General features: G+C 49.9%; 2 protein-coding genes across 2 annotated transcripts in view; both read left to right on the top strand.

The window, feature by feature from the left end:
• The first annotated feature begins 2,066 nt into the window (after positions 1–2,066).
• SLC18A3 (solute carrier family 18 member A3) lies at positions 2,067–3,656 on the top strand. The gene has a single exon (XM_075155426.1). It carries the CDS (start codon positions 2,067–2,069, stop codon positions 3,654–3,656), a length of 1,590 nt encoding a protein of 529 aa, XP_075011527.1.
• A 5,052-nt stretch (positions 3,657–8,708) lies between these two features.
• The window catches only part of CHAT (choline O-acetyltransferase), a 30,568-nt gene continuing 23,682 nt past the window's right edge, over positions 8,709–15,594 (top strand). Inside the window, exons 1-4 of the mRNA XM_075155425.1 lie at positions 8,709–8,982; positions 11,122–11,313; positions 13,435–13,553; positions 14,962–15,015. Coding sequence (XP_075011526.1) covers positions 8,920–8,982; positions 11,122–11,313; positions 13,435–13,553; positions 14,962–15,015 — 428 coding nt within the window. The 5' untranslated portion in view covers positions 8,709–8,919. The remainder of the gene's footprint in view (positions 8,983–11,121; positions 11,314–13,434; positions 13,554–14,961; positions 15,016–15,594) is intronic.

The raw sequence follows: 15,594 nt of genomic DNA, 5'->3' as shown, positions 1-15,594 counted from the left end.
CAAAGTCATATCTGCCCCCAACCCATTACCGCTTACTGCAAACGTGACATCCATCCCAAAGAGGAGGTGCACCCTTCAGCAGTTTCCTTATCATCCTGGGAGCTGCTCCTCCTGTGCCCACACTCCCTCGCTGAAAAATGAAATGTTCTCAGGCTGCTACCCTGGGGTCTGTTTGAGAAACCAGAGGAGGATGGGCTTTGCGGTGTTTGGGTTTTTTTTTTCCAAACTCAATCAATCTTGTAGGTGACAAGTAGCCTGAACCATGCAGCCAAGCGCAGCAGCCATGACCTTCAGCTCAGTACCCTTCCAATAACACTCTTCTATTCTCTCAGACACTTTCCTTCTACACTCTGAAATGATCTTTTGAAGGATTTAGGACTATAGCTTATTTTGAGTCCCAGGTCAAGAGCTTTGTCCCTATTGTCAGTGGTGTATTTCTGCAGTTTTACAGCGGCATAGGAAACGAATAATAAATAATGATAACAATGACCATATGGATGCGTAGGGGTATTGTTATTTTAAGTGTGCTTTAAGACTCCAGTTCTGTGTAAGCACAATCGAATCTGTATGCCACTCCATGCAGGGATCCATCTTAAACTCTTTCTGGCCATCTAGACAGTTTTCTTGCAACAGAGCAAGATACAGCAACTGACAGATAAATCATCTCCCTTTCAGCCACTGAAGCCCAGCTACGCAAGCAAATGAAAGCGCCCGAACTCCACATCTACTCAGGAACCGCTCAGCTAAGAGATCCAGTTATTTCATACAGCCTGCTGCAGAGATCCTCCTTGGATCAGCCCACATGTCATTTCTGCTACAGGAGTAATGATATTTACCCTCTGCTTTATGCCAGGAGTATCTTCCTAATAGCAAAGCCTCTGCACCTTGCTCCGCAGGGCTTCCAGCTGCAGCACTGGCCAGGCAAAATGCAGGAACTATATAATACCACCGCACTTGAAGATTATTTCCCTGGTATTTGCGTGCTACACACACACATGCACGCACGCAGGATGATGGTTACTGTGTTGCTCTCCGCTTTCCAACGCAGCTTCAGCGGCCTCCAAGTTGGGAGCGCTGTTCCCGGGGGGCACACCCTCCTGAGGAGGGGCAGGGCTCAGCCCGGCCCTGTCTAGCCGCCTTCCCGGTTAGCCCGCGCTCCCCCGGGCGCCCTGCCCTGCCCTGGCCCGGCCACGCCGTCGGGGGGGCGTCCCGGGCGGCGGAGCTGTGGCGGGTTTTGGCGGCCTGCCCCGGCGAGTAGCTCTGGGGTTAGACGGCGGGAGCCGGTGGGGCCGCGCTGCCCCGCGGAGGCACAGGAAGGCCGGGGAGGGGGCGGCGGTTCCTTGCGGCCCCGGCGCGGGGGCAGAGGGGGCCTTTGCGGCTCGCACGGCGCAGGGGCCGAGTCGATAATCGCCGACCCCCGCAGGCGAACCGGGCTCCAGACCGCCCCTCCGGGGCAACGGCAGCGCAGGGCCGCGGGGACACGGGACCGCTGCCCGCAGCACCGACGGGCGCACGTCGGCCCCGGCCCGCTGCCCCTGCGCCGTTCAGGCCCAGAGGGAAACGACGGAGCGAGGGCTCGGGCAGGCTGCCGGGGAAGCCGGGGCCGCTTCCAGGGCCGCCCGGAGGTCCGCGGGCAGCCCTGCCGTCGGGGCGGTGAGAACTGCGGGCGGGCCTCCCCGCCGCCCCCCCAGGCACACCCCCGGGGCGGGCAGGGACGGGCGGCACCCACGCCCCGCAGCCCCCTTACCGCAGCCGGACAGAGCTGTCGCCGCCGGAGCGGTACAGCGGGGCGGGGCGCGGAGGGCGGGCGGGCGGCGGGGCGTGCCGGGCGGGCGGCGGGGGGGCGCGGGGCCGGCGCGGTGGCGGGGGCGGGTGGGGTTTCCGTGCGCGGCGCTTATTAGTGTGGTGATGGAGGGCCGGCCCCTCGGAGCCGCCTCGCAGCGGCGGCGCGGGCTGGCGGCGGCCGCCGGGAGGTGAGCGGCGGCGGCTCGGGCGGCGGAGGCGGCGGGGCCGCCCTCGCCGTGCCCCATGCGGGCGGCGGCGGGGCGGCGGCGGCGCTGAGGACCATGACGGAGGCGGGGGGCGCGGGCCGGGCGCGGGCCGCCGTGGCGCGGCTCTCGGAGGCGGTGGGCGAGCGGCGGCGGCGGCTGGGCACCGCCATGGGGGAGGCGCGGCGGCAGCGGCGGCTGCTGCTGGTGGTGGTGTGCGTGGCGCTGCTGCTGGACAACATGCTCTACATGGTCATCGTGCCCATCATCCCCGACTACATCGCGGCCATGCGCGGCGGGGGGCGCGCCGCCGGCCCGTTCGCGCCCGCGGGGGGCAACGAGAGCGGCAGCAGCGGCGGCAACCGGAGCCTCCTGCCGGCGCGGTACCCGCCGGCCGCAGGGGGCAACGAGGACGTGCAGATCGGGGTGCTGTTCGCCTCCAAGGCCATCCTGCAGCTGCTGGTGAACCCGCTCAGCGGCACCCTCATCGACCGCGTGGGCTACGAGGCGCCGCTGCTGGCCGGGCTGGCCGTCATGTTCCTCTCCACCGCCACCTTCGCCTTCGCGGAGAACTACGCGACGCTCTTCGCGGCGCGCAGCCTACAGGGGCTAGGCTCGGCCTTTGCCGACACGGCCGGCATCGCCCTCATCGCCGACCGCTACGCCGAGGAGCCGGCGCGGAGCCGCGCCCTGGGCACGGCGCTGGCCTGCATCTCCTTCGGCAGCCTGGCCGCCCCCCCCTTCGGCGGCGTTCTCTACGAGTTCGCCGGCAAGCGGGTGCCCTTCCTGGTGCTGGCCTGCGTCTGCCTCCTCGACGGGCTGCTGCTGCTGGCCCTGGCGCCGCCCTGCGCCGCCGGGGCGCGGGCCAACATGCCCGTCGGCACCCCCATCCACCGCCTCATGGTCGACCCCTACATCGCTGTGGTGGCGGGGGCCCTGGCCACCTGCAACATCCCCCTGGCCTTCCTGGAGCCCACCATCGCCAACTGGATGAAGGAGTCCATGGGGGCCAGCGAGTGGGAGGTGGGCCTCACCTGGCTGCCCGCCTTCTTCCCCCACGTGCTGGGCGTCTACGTCACTGTCCGGCTGGCCGCCGCGTACCCCCACCTCCAGTGGTTTTACGGGGCCCTGGGCATGGCCATCATCGGCGCCAGCTCCTGCCTGGTGCCAGCCTGTAGGAATTTCGGGCAGGTCATCGTTCCCCTCTGCGGCATCTGCTTCGGCATCGCCCTGGTGGACACGGCCCTGCTGCCCACGCTAGCCTTCCTGGTGGACGTGCGACACGTCTCTGTCTACGGCAGCGTCTACGCTATCGCAGACATCTCCTACTCTGTGGCATATGCCCTGGGACCCATCGTGGCCGGCCAGATTGTGCACACCATGGGCTTTGCGCAGCTCAACCTGGGCATGGGGCTCGCCAACGTGCTTTACGCCCCTGTCCTCCTCTTCCTCAAAAACGTCTGCCAAATGAAACCCTCTCACTCAGAGACGAACATCCTCCTTGAAGAAGGACCTAAGGGACTCTACGACACCATCAAAATGGAGGAACGCAAAGGCATAGGCAAAAGCCACCGGCCAGCGGGCGAGACGGAGAACGGCATGGACTCCTACCGCAGAGACCTGACAGGGGTGTCTGAGGAGGACTCATCAGACTATGAGTACAGTTAGGTTCCCCCACGCGGCCCAGCCCTAGGAGCAAGGAGGGGCACGTGGGAGAGAGGGAAGGGGGGGGGATGAAAGCGTTATTGCATTATGTTTCTGTACTGACGTGCAATATATACAGTTTAACCTTTGTCATGATGTAATAGCTTTCTTCTTATAGACTTATTTTTAATCGATACTTCGTTCAGCATTCTGGCAAGGTGGAGGGGGTGGGGAATGGGGGAACAATTCTGAAGAAAATAATCATTGGCATAAATCTGAGGGGGGGGTCATTCCAAAAAAACCACCACCACAAAACAAAACAAAAAACCCAGCCTTGTAGCTGGGGTATAATTGTGCAAAGTTTTCTCAAGCTGAAACTGTGTGTGACATACTGTATATCTCTGTAAAAAATATAAGAAAAGCAAAAAAGTCTGTGTAAAATTTTGAATGGCATATTCAGGGACTTAGTAAATCTTGTGTACATATACTTAGATTTTCAGTTGGTTTCATATATTTAAGAAGAGCAACTATCACAACATCTTACTCTTGGGAATAAACTGAAGTATTGTACTTTTTTTTCTCTCTTGTGCTGCTCTCTGGTAAGTGCAATATGCTGTATTATGTTGAAGTCCAAACTACAAGAACAATACGATCTGAATAAACGGAATTGAAAGGGATCGATTGTCTTTGTTTCATTGTTGAGGGCTGCTTGAGGGAGGGAGCTGGTTAGTGCTCAAGTGTAACCCCTACAGTAACAATTCCTCATACCACAAACCTCATCAGTTAACAAAATCGCCCAGGAGAAAACCCCAGTACAAAATGTTCCCATTCATTCTTCAAAACATATGTTAACGGATCCGAGCAAACGACATTGCACTGCAAACATGCTATTGATTGCATAAAAACAGCTCCTCGTATTCTCACGTGAATTTAATTTTAATGCTCACAATTATGAATTTCAATTTTCGAATATTCCAAAAATTACATTTCCAGCAGTTAGAGACACAACGCTGGAAAACGCCTTTCTTAGTGCTGAATGCTGCCCCAATTGCAACGTGCCCGCTTCAGTGTAGTCGACAGGGATTAAACAAAACAAAAGATGGGTGAAGTGCTTCATTCAAACCTTTGCAAAAAGCCGAAACCTTCGATCCAACCAGAATGGAACCAGAGTGCATATTTTGCCCTGTAAATTTACCTTGATATAAAATAAAATCGTTTATTTAAATTCCTAGCTCATTAGGAAACAAAATAAATAACTTATAATCTCAAGAGGGGAAAAAAATCATATAAACGGCCACAGCCACTATTAAAGGGCTTCCCCTGTCCCTGCGGGGCTGGGCGCCGGAGAAACCGCTCGTCGGTTCCGCTGAGCTGCGCGGAACGCGCGGCCCCGCCGCGCCGCAGCTCCTGCCGGGGCGGCCGGGTCGCGGCTCACGAGGCGCAAAACTCATGGAAACACGGCGACGGTGCTTTGGCACGGCGGGTTCGGCGGAAAAGCAACGGCCACCGCGGTAGGAGCCGAGCCCCGCTTCCCTAAACCGCAGCCCCCTCTTTGCGGTAAGCGGCAGCAGCGGCGCCTCTTCCGGCCCGCCGCCCCGCGGCCGCCCCCGCTCGCGCCCCGGCACGGTCCCGGCCCCAGGGCAGCTCCCGCAGAGCCCGGGCACGTCCCGGAACCGCTGCCGCCCCGTCGGGGGCTGCCGCCCCTCCCGGCCGCGATGCCGGCAGCCCGCTGGCAGCGCCGGCCGCCCTGTTCGGCCACGGAGCTTCCAGGAGCCGCAGATCCCCCACGGCAACACTGCTCGACGCTGGCGACAATCCCCGCGGCAACGCGGGTCACCGAGAGCTGTAACCCTCAGGGGCTCCCCTTGCCGCCGCCGCCGCCGGCCAGCCTCTCGGCTGACCACGACGGCGGTAAGGGCGCGGGCGAGCCCGGCTCCTCCCGCCCGCCCTCCCGGGACGCAGCCAGCACGGGGCGAGCCGCCGCCGGTGCCTCCGCCAGGCACAGCCCGCAGAAGGGGCAGAACAAGAGCGGCGCGGCCCGGGCGCGGAGGGAGGGCGGCAGCGCATGTTGCGCACAGCGGGAGGGGCGGGCAGGGCCGGGCCGGGCCGGGCCGGGCCGGGCGGCGCCGGGCGGGGAGGAGCCAGGCGGCGGCAGGGACGAGCCGCGCTCCGCACGCCCCCGCCCAGAGGGGACCTGGCCGCGGCGGAGGCGGCGGTACCTTGGACAGAGCCGCCGCGACGCGCGGAGCCCGCCCGGGAGCCGCTCCGGAGCGCCCCGACGAGCAGGTACGGGCGGGCGGGCTGCGCACCCCGCGCCTCCGACGGCACGGCTGCAAGTGCCGGGGCGGGAAAGCCACGGGCCCGGGAGCGGGGGAGCGGGGGCGGCGGGTCCCGCGGCGCGGAGCCGAGAGGGCTCCCCTCGCCAAACTCCGCTGCACCGGCGGCTCCCACGGGGCCGCCCCACTGCCGCTGCCCGCGGTCCCGCCGCGACGGACGGTCCGGGAGGGAAGGGGCTCCCCCGGGGCTGAGGTGTGGAAGGTCTCGGGACGCGCCGGCAGCCTCCGGCGGAGCGTGAGCGCGCCCCGACGGGGCCCCGCCGCTGTTGCGGCCCGCGGGGAGCTGAGGCAGGCGACAGGGTGGCTCCTGGCTCCTCTTGTAATGTCAACGACCGCAGCAGTTCATGCATGTATTCCCAATAACGCATACATTCCTCTTAACTTTTAGCATAGATTCCTGAGAACTTTAAGCTTATCTTCCTGATAATACTGAGAGCGAGGATGAATACATGGGGGCTGAGCATAATGCCCCAACAACATTATATACTGCAAGCTGCCCCCCGAGTCCACAATGTACGGAGAACCCAAGTATAAGCACATGGGCTTATTTTAGTCCTCCTCTGCTATCTGCTAACGGAGAGATCAGTGCCTTTTGTTGTGGATTTGAGCTGCTGCTTTGAGCTGTGGGGAAGGCCACGCAGCTCCCCAGCCTGCCGTGACTCACAGCCACCCTGCCAAGCCGCTCACCCGGGCCTCCAGCTAAGCCAGCTGTAAATAAAAACAGCTAGGATTAATTTTTTTTGCCTAATAACTTTGACAATGCACCTCACAGCCATTCCAGTGAGTAACTTTGAAGTCATCTTAAATTTCTGCAGGATTTTCTCTTGTGTCAGTTTCCTTGTCCTGTATTAAGCAAATACAGGATTGGGTGTGATGCTAAGCTGTCAGCGCTTGAACCAGAGACAAAGCCTCAGTTCATCCCCATGACAGAGAAAAGTACAGTTCAGGCTACCACCCCCAAACTCTTTATCACGCTGATTTTACAGATATGTGAGTCTATTATTAGTAGCATTTCCCACAGACACAGAGCCAGTACGGGCTTGTAGTCAGTATGACTCCATATTGCAGTTTGACAAAATTGTAAGGAAAGAAAGAACAAAAGTCCCAGTGAGAAGAATACCAGCAGGATTTTTCTTTTAGGGGAATACAGTTTTAGGGGCTCCGAAGACAAAATGGCTGCATTGTATTTGAACACAGGCGGGGAGCTGAGGCCAGCCACTAAACAACTGGGCAAGCTACAGTCTTCCAAGAGTTACAGGATGTGTCCGTTATTTGAAGTGCTTTGAACCTGTGTTGCTAGGAGTAGAGTGCACAGCTAAGTGATGAGACCTGCGTAGCACACGAGAGGGAGCAGAGCAGCGCAGCGGGTTAATGTGGCCTTTCTGTGAGGGACATCGTCTCTCACCTGGGTTGAAATCGTGAGCAGATGACAGATCAACACGAGTTTGCTATGTGGCCTATTGCAGGGCCCCAGGGGCATCCCTCAACCTTACACAACCCACTTCACAGCACATGGCCCCACTGGCAGCCGGTGCAGGACAGGGAGAGGACCGGATCAACACAAGGTGACCACATACACATTGGCAGAGCCATGCTGAAGCCGGAAGGCTGGAATAGCCAAGCCAGTTCCTCAGGAGAGGAGTAATGCACAGCCATTCCTGCCCATTGCTAAACAAAACTCTTAATTTCACTTTCAGACACTGTAGGTTTTTATCCAAATTGTTCTTAAAAGCTGTTGTAGAAATAATTCAAGTGCCCTGAATGTATAGTCCCAAGGGTTTCAGAAAGGAGATATGATGTTCTTTTTTACTTAGTCAACACATGTTGTCTTTTCTATTTTGCATACACACAGTGCAAAGTAATTAAAAAAAACCCCCAAAACTATGATCTGTCAAGACCTGACTGAACACATAGAACTTACTCTGCTTTAGCTGTACCACCGTAATTGAAGGACAACTGCTTGACGTGGGCACTGTTATATCGCAAGAAATACGTGTGCCATATACCTTATTCTTGTACAGAAAAGGAGTAAGAGGCATCTTTAGAAGTGAAAACCAGGATAAGCACAATACCAGAGAGACACAAGTGGAAGTATTTGCTCTGTCGCAGATGACTTCTGTGACTTTTGGCAGGTTAAGCCATCTCCCTGGATAGGTATATGCTATTTGGAAAGACGGCTGTGCAAAGTGGCTCAAATGCAGTGTATGCCACCCCACCCAGACCTCCCACAGCCAGCCTGCCAGCCTACGCACGCTCGTGGGGTCCCCCAGCCCAGAGCTATGCCCCAAAGCACTGGCACCCTGCGAGCTTCTAGCCTGCAGGAATCAAAGGCACATCTCCATCAAGTTCCTTTCCATAGCTTCCACGTCTTTAATGCAGAGATGACAGCACATCATTGTGTCCGTGGAACCGTGCAATGACAAATACATTTAAAGACTGTGGTGCTTTCATATAAAATGGTAAAGGGAGGACATATAAGATCCTTAGATAGAAAACTGCCTGTGTCGACATAAGCACATTCAAAGAAAAGTCAACTCTTTCCTCCAGCTAACATATAACAGTAATACAAAGCGTGCAGATCACGGCACAATGCATTGCGAAGTAAATTAGAGTGACAAAATAAACCATGCTGAGAAGAGACCATTTATGTGCATCAGATAGTTCTGGATAAAGAAATTTATAGCGAAATGAAACAAAGAGAATGTCAGAGCAATCTCCACAGGGCTCAGTTCAGCTACTTTTGAATGTTGGACTTCTATTTCTCTTCAGTTTTACATTCTGTATATGCTTGCGCAGGGAATACTCCCCATGTACATTTTGGTTATAAATAATGGGTACTGACTGGACTTTAAATCTTTTCTATTTCCAGAACTGAGGCGTGAAGCTCCATAAGTGCCCCCAAGTGGCTTCAATTTCTGTCCTCAACAAAAGATATCAAAAGAAATGCAGGAATGCCTGTCCTAGAAAAAAACATGCAGAAGAAAGAGAAAGATACTTGCAGTAAAGATGAGACAGTAAGTGACTATTTCTGGGAGAACAAAAAGAAAAAAAAAAAAGAAAAAAAATGTTGAAGATAAATGACTTAACAGCTTTTAATGCTGTAAACTAATGTAAATTAATATAATAATTGTAAACCAAGCTCTGTTCCAGAGCTGATTTCTTCATTTCAAGGAACACTAGTTATCCTGCAGGAGTTTATAATCAGGAACTTCGATCTAATGTTAGTGCTTCTCATATCCAAATACACTCTTCCTCCCAACATCCTGTGAAGAATTCCAGTAAGTGAAATATTATAACACAACAGTAGATGCATTACTACACAGTCAGAGATGGCATATAATTATTTCTTAGTAGTACAGCACTATCAAACTATCACAGATGATTCATTTTCAAGCTGGTTTAAAAGATGCCGGATGCATATGCCTATAAGTAGTCAACCCCTAAAGCTTTAAGGTTTAAAGCTTTTTTCCTAAGCAGAGTCATGAACTGTACAGGAACCTTACTCAGAAAGACAGGGCCAAAGCCAGGTATCAAAAAGAAATACTATTTGGCACATCTATTTCCACTGACCAAGAAATCAATGACAGAAGAGATATGCCCTGACTAAACATAGCTTGAAACTGTAGAATTACCATTCTTTCATTTCTGAGATCCAGAAGAGATCCTGCATTACAGGCTAAATTGGATTTTAATTTCCATTAATAACAGGTAATTCTGTAACACTTTCTATGAGTATCTGAAATCTTCCATTTCTAGATAGGGAAACATAATGCAGCACTGACTTTTCTGTGGATGTCAAAAGGCAGAGCTGGTATTTGAGCTCAGAGGACACCCACTCCCTGCCTTCTGTTCAGAGCACTTCCTCCACCCCCTCCCTCCCTGCATGCACTAGCAAAGGAGTTTGCAGCTAGCCTTGCTCTGAGCAGCAGGTGGGACTAGGTGACTGCCAGACATCTCTTCCAACCGAAATCACGCTATGGTCCTGCGATCCTGTGAAAATGAATGTCTATTACATCAAGAGCTAGTAAAAAAATCTGAACTTTACCTGCTTTAGGAGACAGGCAAAAATCAAATTAGAGAAATAAACCCTCCAAAAGATTATGGTCTACGCTAACTGCTAATGGACAAGCACAGCTGAATTACATGACTGTTTCTCAACTGGGAGACACGTCCACCTCCCTGAGGAACCATGCTTAGAGCATCATAGCCTCTTGCGATTTCCGAGTTTTTCATGGATTACCTCCTTGCTTGATTTTCCCACTGCCCCCATAATTCCTCTGGCTTTTAAATGACTAATTACGCTTCACTTGGTTAATTCTACATTAAAAAACAAAGGAAGCTTAATTGCACGGACAGCATGAGATTGGTTTCTTCCCAGATACTATTTGTTTCCTGCTCCAAACAGGATAAGGATAAAGCAAGTATAAACAGAAATGTTTTACCAAGCCTTCTAGGAGGGTTCCAGACTGGCCAACAGCAGAGGTTTGGCAGGGTAAAACACAGGTTTATCGAGGATTGTATGTAGTCAGTGCTAATAAGCAGGTACACCTGCACGTTTTCTATTTCTGGAATTTTATAACCAGTCACATTACCAATCAGACAAGTATTAACCCTCGGTTTTACTGATCACAAGCTAAATGCACTTCTTTACTAATGAAATACCTTCTCTTAAGCATTATTTTTAATGCATTATTTTATTATGCTGTAATGTATTTGAAGATTTCCTAGAGTCTAGCTTAGACTGTATGCTTGCATCATGCCTATTTGCCTGTTTGTCCTAGGATTTCTAGAATTTTTACCACGGAATATTCTCCTGTTTTTCACTAGTTTCCTGGGCTATCCATTTGAAATCTTCATTGGCCAAAGGCCTACAAATAGAGCTACTGGAGAGGTACTGCTGCTTCAGTATTGCATACAACTGCATACTATCTCCTAAAATCCAGGCACTTCAAGACCTAATGAAACTCCACTGAAGTCACACAATTACATTTGCAGTAATCAGACATCTCAACTGCTAAAACAGAATAAATGGATTAAAAAAGGGATGCAATATATTAATCAGCAACAGAGGAAAAAAAAAAGAAGAAAAAAAAAAAAGAGGACAGTTTGGGAACAAGTAGAACAACTTGCTAATCTCTTTTTTTTATGATTAGGCAGTGCCAAAACTTCCAGTCCCACCACTGCAACAGACCTTACGCATGTACCTACAGTGTATGAAACACTTGGTGCCAGAGGAGCAATTTAGAAAGACCAAGGTCATCGTGGAGCAGTTTGGAATTGCAGGAGGCCTGGGGGAATCCTTGCAGCAAATCCTCGAGGAAAGAAGGGAAAAGACAACGAACTGGGTAAGCAAATGCAGATAAGAAAAATAATTGCTGTGTTGGATGATGCTCATCTACAAACTCTTTGTGATGTTCTGTATGTGCTTTCTTTCAGTGGGTCAATGTAAACGGGGGTCACATCTGACATGGGAATGAATATTTCAGACATATTAGGCTAGAATTTTTAAACAATGTCAAAATCCATGTCATTAGTATGTTTTCAGATCAACAGTTTGTTGATATAAATGAAGGAATTCATGCACGCAGGTGTCAGCTCTACCTGTAGGAAGCACTATATTACATCCTTTTTGGATGTAATTTCTTCCTTTCCCTTTAATAACAGGATTTAGAGTTTTTATTAAAATGAAAAATGCTTTCTAATAGGCCTATAAAAAGTGCCTTGCATACCCATCTAGCCAAAGCTACATCAGTCAAATTATTCTGGAATGGAATACTTTAGGATAGGAATTACTCTTTTTAAATTAAACTATTATTTGCCATTCATTGTCACACCATACCAATGTAGTTACCCTGAAGTATTTACTTTGCCGAATATATGTGTATACATGTATATATATATACAGGAAAATTAAATAAGCCGTAGATAAAATTGATTTTATCATTCCACAAAGTTACAGTTCATCCTGCCTGCATTAACCATGTTAGAATATGGCAGCTGAAAAATAGAAACACTGATTTTATTGAAGTCCTTCCATCCCAGCAAGGAAAAGAGACACTGAATGGTTTCATGGATTCAGTGAAATCCTGCAGGCTTGCTACTGATGTCAGTGAAGTGTGGTTCTCTCTTAACTTTTCAGTAGTGTGACCCGCAAGAAAACTCCATCAAATTGCTGCTATAGTCAGAAAAAAAAGGCTACAGTACAGGCAGTGCTCTTATTTTAAATGCAGTGCTTAATTTCTGAACTACTTGTTGCCACAGTCTGAGGGCTCCACTAAATGCCGCCCAATCTCATTTTGTTATTCTGATCACAGAACTTCATGGTTTTGGTGGCTAAATTAACTATTGCTTAAATAGTGTTCTAGATAACTAATAGTGTTGCAGGAGACAACTGTTCATTTAACCACTTACAGCATGAAAATTACACAGGAAGGATGTATAAGCATTTTCTGAAATGTCTCAGCTTTAAATACTGGTTATGAAAATTAAATACCTGAGTCTTAAGATAAACTAGAAATGTTTTTATTTGGAATTTAACTTGCCAGGAGTACAGCTCTAGCCTGTTCTCCTGAAGACTCCAGAGACTGTGGGGGAAGCATCTGTTCTAACAGCAATGAAATATCTCAGAGGAAAGCTTTTTCAACTGATGCATGCATTCATAATTATTTTTGCATAATTTCATTGTTGTTTATAGTTACTATATGCAAAGCATGCCCACTAAACTCAGAAAGATCATTTGATCTTTTTATGAAAGCCTCCATTTTCCAAATAATGATTCTTCAAACTCTGCTCAGACATAAAGGAATACATAAAGGAATGCGGTTACTGTACATCAGTGTTTTCAATAAAAATGGTTAGAAATCTAATATATGTGTCTGTCTGAGTCAAGCATCAGTAATCTGCATTTGTGTCAGTGGACACAGAGGGGATTCTCCAGGGGCCCTATCCACTTGCCAGTATCTACAGGACCAAACCGTTAGGCTCGGGAAATTCTTTTCCCACTCTGTCTTGCTACAGGACAGTATCTGATGGCTAACAACAGAGCATCTTGGCATCATTGACAAATATTTGAAGCCCCCTGAGGAAAGCCATTGCTAGTGAAATTCTGTCTGCCTCTTAACTATATCCCAGTCACTATTCAAGAGTCAGCAGTTAGCATATTGTACTCAAACATTTTTTTGTTGTAGAGAGAAGCAAACAACAAAATACCCAAACCATCACAATGGGGCTTGTTTACTTTTTAATGGAACACACTGTAAATTGCCATTGATTGAAAAATAGGATTATGGAATTGCGGCTGATTTCAGCTGAGCTGAGGTCACAGAGCCCAGACTGAAAATGTTCAGCAGCTCCATTAATCAGAGCCCATGCCTGACACCAGGAGCACCAAGCGCTCTCCCCTCACCCCCAGACTGCCTTTCCACGTGTTGTTCTTAGCTTTAAGATTGCATGTCCTCTTCCCTTAGGTGTTTAACTACTGGCTGGATGACATGTACCTCAACAACCGGCTAGCTCTTCCAGTCAATTCCAGCCCAGCAATTATCTTTGCTCGTCAGTATTTCAAGGATGTAAATGACCAGCTGAGGTAATGTACTACGACTTTGCCGCTTTTGCTAAATGAAAGGATATTTTAAATGTACTGCTTTTGCAAAAAGACAATCAACTTTCATTAAAAAATAAGGGCTGTAACTATTAAATGATTTCCTACTAGGCCTGCTGACTGAGGGCAGTGTTTCTGGGGTTACTCATACTGATATTCAGAAATGAAAGTGTCATTACTATTACATTTATTGCATGAAAAAAATGCCATGGCATTTATAATTTTTTAAAGGAATATTTGCAAAGCTTTTCATTGTATAATTAAAGTAAACCATTTTGCAATGGAAAAAAGAAATACTAATTTCTGACATATTGTTTAAAGGAAAACATGCCATCACTATGACTCATAGCCACCCTACAAACTGAAAAGGCCACGCTGTCATTAAATTGTCCCTCTCAGGTCAGGGCACCAGAAACACAGGCGGTCTAAGAATAAGAATTCAGAAATCATTCCTCCCCAAGAACACTGCTTCCTTCAGGCCCATCCTTCCCAGCCTTGCACTGACCTTTCTCCTTTGAGCTGTTGTGGGCAATTACAATAATTTGAAAAGTGAAAAGGTAAGCAAGTAGCCAAGCACAGAATATACCTCTCCAGACACCCTTAAAACCCTTTGCCAAAACATTTTCTCCTTTTAAAATAGTAAACCAGATCAAATCTACCTTCATATAGTGCAATTTTCCTTTTTGCTTTTAGCACTCTCTTGCTGCTCATTACTGAAAGAATTAACTGCATGTGAATTTATGCTGTTATAAAACAGCCAGAACCTTGAAGCCGATATGTGTTATTTTAACATTTTGCATAGACAGCCAATGTATCTTTTTACTTTACTTTAAACATAGCTATAAATGCTTCCATTCATTACTAACTGAATTTATTGTGCACACAGCTTTCGAAAAACGCCCACTTTGCATTTTCTAATGCACGTGCTTTAACAAGGAAATATTTTTCTCAGAGCCTCCCATTCAGACACAGTGCAAATGGGCACTGTCAGGAAATAATACACCTGTCCACAGCTCTGCAGAAAGAGTATCTGCTTAGGACAGGAAGTACTCTAATAGATTGGACAGCTTATGAGTATTGATATGGAAACCCATGTTAAGGATTCTATTAAATATTCAGCCTCTGCTCCCATTCTCTAAATAAATGCTTTCAGGCTTCCTCCTGTGGTAGTCTGTTTAACCGTTCGAAGGGACCATCTCTAGGATTTCATATTTCTCTTGACATTAATTAATTTAGGGTTTGGGTGGGGGCGGGGGGCTTTTCTTGCCAAGCCAGAAGACTTTCTCTCCTTATGCTGTGTCATCAATCATTCAGGCTCTCCTCTGTCTCTCAGAAACAGCCCAGTGTTGCTGAATGACAAAAAACTGATGTCACTTCTATCTGCTACTTGCAGGTTTGCTGCCAATCTCATTTCAGGAGTGCAAGACTATAAAGCTTTACTGGACACGTAAGTAGCTTGGAAGGGGAGCTGCTGCTTGAGTATCCGCAGGGCTTCTGATTCAAGGGTGCTCTAACATGCCCAAAGTCAGGCTGCATTGCACCTCTCCACCATTTGGAAGGGCTGGGGCTCCAGCATGCTTCAGGGCAAGCGCTTCAGCATTTTTTTATGCGCTTTCTGCTTTATTACTGCAATCTAACAGGTTGGAGAAGGATCCTTTTTGTTGCCTGGTAGTCATCACTCTACCACGTGCAGTGCAGCCCAAAGGACACACACAACCAGCCTAACAGAGCTATCGAGAACACACCAGGAAGTCTGTGCTCCCCAGACCCAAAGAGCGGCAGCACTGCGGTTACACAGCCTGCACACCTTCCCCAGCACTGGACACCTGCCAGGGTGCTGCGCCCTCTCCACGTACTGCACCCTCCATCTAGAACAGCAGTCCCCCCGCCTCCCTCCCCCCAAAAAAGAAATAACACATCCCACCAGGAGAAGGAAGTCTCACCACAGACAGGCTGGTTCAGTGGCTACTAAAAATAAGAAGTTACTTATGCCAGTGTTATTTTCAGTTTATAAACACAGAGAAAA

This window comes from Calonectris borealis, chromosome 7 (assembly GCF_964195595.1).
Source record: "Calonectris borealis chromosome 7, bCalBor7.hap1.2, whole genome shotgun sequence".
NCBI lineage: Eukaryota > Metazoa > Chordata > Aves > Procellariiformes > Procellariidae > Calonectris > Calonectris borealis.
The sequence above is the reverse complement of the archived record's forward strand: the minus strand, read 5'-3'. Positions and strand labels throughout refer to the sequence as shown.

Excerpts from the sequence above, each read along its gene's own strand:
- SLC18A3 (XM_075155426.1), top strand. The coding sequence starts at position 2,067 with ATGACGGAGGCGGGGGGCGCGGGCCGGGCGCGGGCCGCCGTGGCGCGG.